This window comes from Lolium perenne, chromosome 5 (genome assembly GCF_019359855.2).
Source record: "Lolium perenne isolate Kyuss_39 chromosome 5, Kyuss_2.0, whole genome shotgun sequence".
Taxonomy (NCBI): Eukaryota; Viridiplantae; Streptophyta; class Magnoliopsida; order Poales; family Poaceae; genus Lolium; species Lolium perenne.
Window position 1 is genome coordinate 269,274 of NC_067248.2, and position 8,970 is coordinate 278,243.

An 8,970-nucleotide genomic window follows, 5' to 3' on the forward strand; every position below is an offset into this window, starting at 1 on the left:
GAGTTCAAGCTCTTTTGACTACACGACGTCGGATGAGGAGTTTGACATGGAGGAAGAAGAAGACATCGCCATGGTTCTTGTGTTGCACGAGCGCAACAACAAACGTCCGAAGCGTGGCGGCTCGGTACTCGGCACGGTGAAGCTTCGCCGAGAGAGGATCGATGCCGACCAGCGGCTCATGCGCAACTACTTCATTGAGGATCCCATCTATCCCGAGCGGTGGCTCCGTCGCCGGTTTCGGATGGGGACGGAGCTGTTCAGGTTCATTGCTAAGGCGGTGACCTTGCGTGACCGCTTCTTTGAACAAAGAAGGAATGCCGCCGGCCGGCGAGACTTCGGCTCGGGAGACGACGTGGCACGTGCCTCATGACATCGTCTTCAAGATCCTGCTTCTCCTCGACATCAAGCCGCTGATGCGGTTCGCCTGCATCTGCAAGGCCTGGCACATCACCGCCGACCGGTGTTTCCAGCATGAGTACGACAGTCCCCATGAGGCGTGCGTGCTCATCGCACCGCAGACCAAGAGCAGCAGCGGCAGGGGCGTTCCTCTCACTATCACCACCCATGGCTTATACCGATGGGAGATCCAGCAGGGCGACTCCCAGGCGACCCTCGTTGAGGCCATGCACTCCTTCCCAACAGTGGAGGAGCCGAGGCGGCACACGCTCTCGCACTGCGACGGCCTCGTGCTGGTGCCGACGGACAGCGGACTGGTGCACGTGCTCAACCCGGCCACACGACGCGTCCTTAAACTGCCCCCGAGCACGCGTGGAGTTCCTTCGTCTTTCAGTAATTTGACCATGGGTTTCAACCTGGCGCTCGGTCTGGGGCACGACCCTCGCTCCGATACATACAAGGTTGCCTGCTTCTTCTACCGGTCTAGATATTCCGCCCATGATTACCGCTACATACCAGGGCTGGAGGTGTTCGCCATCGGGAGAGACGAGCACTGGCGCGACATCGAAGTGACGCCGCCGTACCACGTGATAGCCGAACGAACCGCTGATACGTCCAAAACGTATCTACTTTCCCGAACACTTTTGCTGTTATTTGCCCTCTAATTTGTGTGTTTTGAACGCAACTAACACGGACTAACGCTGTTTTCAGCAGAATTGCTCTGGTGTCTCGTTTTTGTGCAGAAATCCAACTTTTAGGAAAATTCCCGGAAAATAGCGCAAAGTTCATATTTCACCTGAAGACTCACGGAGCCAGAAGACGAGACGGAGGGGGGCCACGAGGGGCCCACACCTGCCCTAGGCGTGGGCTAGGATTGGCCGCGCCTAGGGGTGGTCTGGCCGCCTCGGCCACCCCCTCGATCTCTCCTCCCGACTATATTAAGCCTCTGACCCTAAAAAACCGAGGGGGGGTTCGACGTTTTTCCAAAAAGAGTTCCGCTGCTCCGCCGCCACCAGAAACCCCAATCCGGGAACCAGAAACTCCGTTCTGGCACCCTGCCGGGACGGGGAATTGGAGGAGATCATCGCCATCGCCATCACCGACGCCTCTCCATCAACCATCCATGATTCCCCCATCCATGTGTGAGTAATTCCCCGCTGTAGGCTGTAGGGGTGGTAGGGATTGGATGAGATTGTTCATGTAATAGCTATAAGATTGTTATGGGCATAGTGCCTAGTATTCGTTGTTAGTATTCTTGACATTGTTATAACTTGTTATGATTAATGCTTGTCACTTTGGGCTCGAGTGCCATGATCTCAGATCTGAACATGTTATTGATTCATGAGGATAATTATTATTTTTTATCATATCTGCAAGTTGTATACACATATCGTTGTCCGGAACCCGAGGCCTCAAAGTGACAATAATTGGGACAACCGGAGGGGATGGCTATGATGTGAGGATCACGTGTGTTCACGGAGTGTTAATGCTTTGCTCCGGTACTTTATTAAAAGGAGTATATTAATTACCAGTAGTTTCCCTTGATGCCCCACTGCAACGGGCCGGTAGGACAAAAGATGTCGTGCAAGTTTCTTATTGCGAGCACGCATGACTAAATAGGAACACACGCCTATGGTTATTTTATACTAGGATGATTTTATCATTGTTACATGCAAATGCCCATGCCTTGCTTATTATATGAACTATCTTATCCATGCAGCGCCCGTTCATCCATCCATGTGCCTACAATATTTTAATCATGCTGTCTACTGCAATCATCACTACTGCTGTTTTTATTTCACTACTGCTGTTACTTCACTACTGCTACTGCTACTGCTATAAAACTGTTACTACTGATAAACTGTTGCGAGCAAGTCTATTTTCAGGTGCAGCTAAACTGACAACTCATCTGTTAAGGCTTATAAATATTCTTTAGCTCCCCTTGCGTCGAATCAATAAATTTGGGTTTTACTTCCCTCGAAGACTTTTGCGATCCCCTATACTTGTGGGTCATCAAGACTATTTTCTGGTGCCGTTGCCGGGGAGCATAGCTTTATTTACAAGCCCACTTAAAGGTGATATTGTTCTCTGTAATTTATTTATTATGAGAAAAGCTCCTGAATCGAAGTTCCCTATATTGCCATCCACTACAAGAAGAGGTACAACTTTGAACACCTCTGTTGCTCTTGATTCGCCATCTGTTATGAGTAAGCTTCTTACTCCGCCACATCCACATGCTACACATACTGCTACCTCTGCTGAATCTAAAAATGCTCCTGATGATTTTGATGATGCTTCTATTGTGCTTGATAAGACTGGTTCGTTAGGTCCTTTTCTAGATACTACAATTGCTAGAGCTAAACAAATTGAAAATGCTAAAAATATTATTACACCTGTTAGTTCACCTGAAGCTAGGGGGGATCCTAGTGATGATCTTGATGCAACTTATATTAAACTTGATGATGACTTCATTGAAGAATATCATGCTACTAGAGATGCAAGTGCTATTAAAAGTCTTCTTGCAAGACGAGCTGTTAGATATAATTTGTCTCCTGATTCTAAGTTTGCCACATCTCCCATAAACATTAGAGATAAGGATTATGATTTCTCTCTGGATTTATCTTACATATCTATTGTTGAGAAAGAACCTTTCTGTGGTACTGAAAATGAAAGTGCTATAAAACATATGAATGAACTCTCTACTTTGAGCAATTTATTCTCCGATGATATTAAGATACGCACTTACTTTGTCACTAATTTTTTTTTCCTTTCTCTCTGAAAGGTGCAACTAAAATTTGGTATGATAATTTGTCTCCTGGATCTATTGATAGTCCTATTGGTTTGGTTAATGCATTTTTCAGAAATATTTCCCTGCTAGTGCTCAACATGCTGCTTTGCAAAAAATCTTTGACTTTGTGCAGGTAGAAGGAGAGAAATTGCCTGAATCTTGGGCAAGATTTTGTTCTTTAATTAGAGCACTACCTAAACATCTATTAGCTAAAAATAAGCTCCTTGATATATTTTATAATGGACTAACTGTTGAATCTAGGATATGCCTGGATAGTTGTGCTGGTTGTGTTTTCGGGAAAAGAACTCCTGCTGAAGCTGAGGAATTATTGGCCAAAATAAGCAAAAATTATGATGATTGGACTACACCGGAGCCAACACCAACACCGAAGAAAAGGGGAATGATTGAATTAAATGATGAAGTGATGAGGGAAGCCAAGAAATCTCTTAAGGAGAAGGGTATTAAATCTAAAGATGTGAAGAATCTACCACCTATAGAAGAATTATGTAAGCCAATCGCTCGTTCTTCCACTATTGATGTACACTCTCTCTACCATTTTGATAGTAGAGATATTCCCTACTACTCCAAACCTCCTGATCAATGCTTAGTTGAATTTGATAATTATATTGTTAAGCAAGATAATTTTAATAAGAGAGTGGAAAATCACCTAATGGAAAATTCTAGAGCTATCAATAATTTGCATGATATTGTGGAAAGAACCTCTAATGATGTTAAAATGCTTATTAAACATTTCCATATGGTTCAAACTCAAATTGATCAGCTCACTAAGGTGCAAAAAGATTTGCTAGTTAATGCCTCTAGGAAAAAAACATGCTTATGAAATAAGAACTAGAAGTGGTGTTTCTACTCAGGATCCTTTATATCCTGAAGGACATCTAAAGAGAATTGAACAAGATTCTCAGCGAGTTGATAATACTAGGACTAAATCTAAGAAAAAGAAGAAGACACATAAAACTGTTGTGGAATCCTCTAAACCTACTAAAGATCCTAATAGTATATCTATCTCTGATACTGAAACTGAAAGTGGTAATGATAAAAATGATGCTTCCGATAAACAAGAAATTGAAGAGGAACCTGAAAAGCATACTAAGAATACAAAGTACACTAAGGAAGATTTCATTGCTAATAAACATGGTAGTGAGAGAGAACCTTGGGTGCAAAAACCCATGCCTTTTCATGATAAGAAACACAAATCGAAAGAAGAAGAACACTATAACAAGTTCTGTGAATGGATGAAACCTTTGTTTTTGCAAATTCCTTTGACTGATGCTATTAAATTGCCTCCTTATTCAAAGTATATGAAAGATATTGTCTCTAATAAAAGGAAGATTCCAAATGAGAAAATCTCCACTATGCTCGCTAATTATTCTTTTAATGGTAAGGTTTCAAAGAAGCTTAGTGATCCAGGTATACCCATTATTCCATGCTCCATCAAAAATAATTATGTTAGAACTGCTCTGTGTGACTTGGGAGCGGGAGTTAGTGTTATGCCTTTTTCTCTCTATAAGAGACTTGATCTAGAAAAATTAATACCAACTGATATATCTTTGCAAATGGCTGATAAGTATACTACTATTCCTGTTGGTATATGTGAGGATGTTCCTGTTCAAGTGGCTCATAATTGTATGATATTAACTGACTTTGTTGTGCTGGAAATACCTGAAGATGATAATATGTCTATTATTCTTGGGAGACCTTTTCTTAACACTGCAGGGGCTGTTATTGATTGCAACCAAGGAAAAGTAACTTTTAATGTTGATGACAAAGAGCGCACGATTTATTTTCCCAAGAAGAATGATAGGAAATATGGTCTAAATTCAATTAATAATATTGATACCATCCAAATTGGGAAATTCCATTTACCTTTGCCAATGCCCAAGAAAGAGAATGATATTGTCATGATTGGGACTATGCCTATCAAGATTGAGGGAACATAATCATTTAATGAAATGCAAAGTTTTGATTCATATAAAATTGTTTTAGTAACAAGACTTGATCAACCTTGTTAGCAAAGTGATTTTGAATGAATGAAACTATGTTTTCACCTATGTACCATTGATTAATTTCATATTAGAATGTCTTAGAGTTTCTGTAGATTTGGTTTTGAATTTGTTTTTCATCATTCCATAATTGTTTTCATGCGTTAGAATCATTATTCAAATTCTAAAAATTGCCCAAAAATAAAGTTTCTCAAAAAATTCCAGAAAACATCTACAAAAAATTTACGCATGAAAAGGGGCAGAGAGGCACCTTGGGCAACCCAGGGGGACCCACTGGCCGACCAGACCATGTGGTGGTGCGGGGAACACCCTGGCCGCGCCAAGGCCAGGTGACATAGGCATCCCCAATGGGCCTGCCGAAGATGGTACCCGGGGTTTACTGAAGGCCCACGACTCGATGAATATTGTAACAACCCAAAAATTTCAAAACAAACAAAATGAATTTCCCTAGTTCCAAATTTTGGAACCAACAAAAACTTTTATTAAAATAAGATTTATACATATAGATCTTGTTTAAATCTTGTGTTTTGCCATGATGAGTGTTATTATGCTTAGGTGCTAAACCCTAAAACCCTAAAGTGATCAAGTGAAGATCACCAACCCAATAAAATAAAAGAGAAAGAAATCAAATAAGAAAAACCTTAAACCCTAATCTTCTCCAAAAATCATTTGGATTTATTTTGAGAAACCAAAATAAAATAAAAAGACATATGGGGGCATATAGCCCTAATAGGTAAATCTTGAACCCTACCTTTATTAATTATGCTAAATGGTGGTGAACCATTGTGAACCCCACTAAACCCTAAACCTCACCCCTCTTTTCACCACCCTAGTTAAATTTAAATAAAAGGAAATTAAATAAGAGAAAGGCATATGTGCCTATGGCTATTTTTATAAAACTTTACCCTAAGACTTTCTACTTTGCTTAGAGGTTTGGAAAACCTTCATACACCTTACCTAGTACTTCTCAAACCAATTCCAAGTTGAAACCAAAGAAAATAAAAAGAAACTAAAAATGCCATAGAGGCATATGAGAGTAAAATGCAAATTTGTGAATTTGAGAGGATTGACCCTAGGACTTGTTGTGAATGGTTGGATCACTTCCATATGCCATTTCAACACCCAACAACATCAAATGGGCCAAGAACACTCAAATCAAAAATCAAATGCAACATATGCATAGAAGCATATGTGGCACATAGCCATTTCACAAACTTTGACCTATGACTCTAAACCTTGACCAATTGATGGGAAACCATCTCTCAACCTAATATAACACTAAATTGACCCTAACCCATGCCCAAGTAAAGCAAGGTGAACATTTTACAAAAATATTAAAACTTAACACATCACCTCTTATGTGTTATGGCCATTTTTGCAAATCTTCACCCAAGGCCACTTTGGCTTGTGCCATTGCTTGTAAAACCCTTATATATGAATAACAAACATAAATGCATCAAAGAAACCCAATTCCAATCAAAGAAATTTGCAAATGCAACTTACATGTGATAATGGTCATGTGACCCATTTATAATATCTTACCCACTTTGCACCCCTGGCTTTGACTTTTCCCAAACTAACCTTGACCAACTCTTGCCATGTCATCCAAGACCTCATCAAGGTGAGCAACTTTTGTGTTGACCACTTTGACCAGATCATTGACCATTGACTAATAAAGTCAAGCCAAGTGGCAACTTTGAAACCAATTCTAGTTTCTCTCAAAATTTAGAAATTTTGCAAAACAACTTCAAACCTCCAACCAAGACCACCAATAAGTGTCAAACCTTACTTAGAACCCCTCCATGCAGAAATTTGGTCAAAAGTCATCACACAAGAGACCTTGTTAAACAATCAAAGATGATTCCATAGAGGTACAACCACTATTCCACCCACTCTCCATCACTTCAACTCTCTCTCCCTTGTGCTCATCCACACTACCTGGTGCCCAAAACCCTCTAGCATGACCTCACCAAGTGCATGGTCACCTCCCATCACCACCATGCTCTAAAAATCTTGTCTCATGTCACATACACTTTGAATTGTATTAAATGTACAAACCCTAGACCTCTCCAACCTGGGCCACCATGTCAACCACCATGTCAACTAGCCTGGACTCACCTCACACACCAGTGCCAAGCCCTCAGAGACCAAAAGAAAGGCTTAAACAACCCTAGAACATGCCATGCCGGCCACCCTAGTCACCCCCATGTCACCCCTCTCTCCCTTCACCTCAGCCCTGCCCAACCATGTCCTGGCGAACCCTCATCTCACCCTGCATCTGCTGGCGCAAGCCCTGGCCCAGGAGAGGACCACACAGGCCAGTCCCCGACGTGATCACCGCGTCCAGACGCGCTAGCGCGCGCACGAGCACGGTCACGGGCGCGCCAGTACGCCTGCTCGACCCGTCGCCTCAGGCCACCTCGCGACCCCTCCTTTCACCCACTTGCTCGCCAGGATCCCAGCTCCCTCCTGGACATCGCCATTGGCTCGCCAGAGCCCTGTCACCATCGTCGAGGACGACGACCGTCCGCCAATACCGCGCCAGTGCATCTCCTCGTGTGACCCGCTCAGTCCTTCCCTGTCCTCGCCACGTCGCGCTTCTGAACCGCCACGACGTCGCCTACAGGACGCCCCCATCCCTTGCCCCTTCTCCGCCTTGAAACGACGACGCCGTCGACGACCTCACCCGCAGCCACGGCCACCACCTCGCGCTATAAATAAGAGGCCACCCCAGCCGTCGTTCTGCACCCCCACTCTCCTCCCTCACCTCACAACTCCTCCTCGAGCAGCGCCGCCCCTCAATTTAAGCCGTAGCCGCCCAATTGCAAGCCGGAGTTCCGCAGCACCGCCGCAGAAGCCGCCGACGATTGCGTCCTCCTCAAGCCCTCCCTCGACCACCGTTCGACGCGCCGTCCTCGACAACGTCGAACGCCGCCGACACCCAGCCTCGCCGGAGCTCAGGTGAGCCGCCAACCCCCGCCTAGCGCCGCCAGTAACCCTGCCCCTCGTCGTCGACGACGACGACTGTGGACCGTCGATCCCAAATCTAATCCTATGGCTCACATCGCTGCATACCGGTTCGGCGTGTTAAGCCCGCTGACAAGCGGGGGCCACCGTCAGGCGGCCCGCTGCGTGCGTGGCACGCTAGCTGGGCTGGCCCAACTTTTTTTCCCCCTCTGCGGCCCAAACCCTTTCCCGCCAGCCCACAGTTTAAATTCAAAAATTCCAGATTAGATAAATATTACAAACTGGTGTCAACTTCAAAAATAAATAGGGACAAATCCACTCGGCCAAATTTTACAAATTTTATATTTTTAGAAAGCTCATGAAAGGCCCCATCCAACCACACTGGATTCAAATCAAAATATGTTGTAGAATTTGAATAGTAAAAATAACAAGGCAGGTACTTTTCTGCCTAAGAATAATTCTTAAAAATCAACCCTTTTGAATTTTGAAGTGATTCCACCTCTCAAAATTTCACATTTCACAAACTCTAATTGTTTATGTAAAAATATGATATAGGTTCTGTGTATGATCATGGCCTAGTTTAAAGATTGGCCCTATGGCTAGTTCTAGATCATTTAAATTAGGCAAGATAATTTATTAAAATGTATGAGAGCTTCCCTCTCATTTAAATCTTGTCTCAACTAATTCAACATGAGGTAGATACCATGGTTAGTTAAATCTCATATTGAATTAGTTGATGATATTAAATCATTATTATGTGTTATTAAAATGCATGAGGTGCACCACCTCATTTAAATT

The 8,970-nt window shown here is 43.3% G+C and overlaps 1 protein-coding gene across 1 annotated transcript; it reads left to right on the plus strand.

Moving 5' to 3' along the window:
* The first annotated feature begins 314 nt into the window (after positions 1 to 314).
* LOC127319763 (putative F-box protein At4g38870) lies at positions 315 to 1,154 on the plus strand. The gene is made up of 2 exons (XM_051349742.1): positions 315 to 983; positions 1,140 to 1,154. The coding sequence occupies exons 1-2, from the start codon at positions 315 to 317 to the stop codon at positions 1,152 to 1,154; spliced, it is 684 nt and encodes a 227-aa protein (XP_051205702.1).
* Positions 1,155 to 8,970: the final 7,816 nt, after the last annotated feature.

Bases quoted from the DNA above. Each gene is read 5' to 3' on its own strand.
- LOC127319763 (XM_051349742.1), top strand. From the start codon at position 315: ATGCCGCCGGCCGGCGAGACTTCGGCTCGGGAGACGACGTGGCACGTG.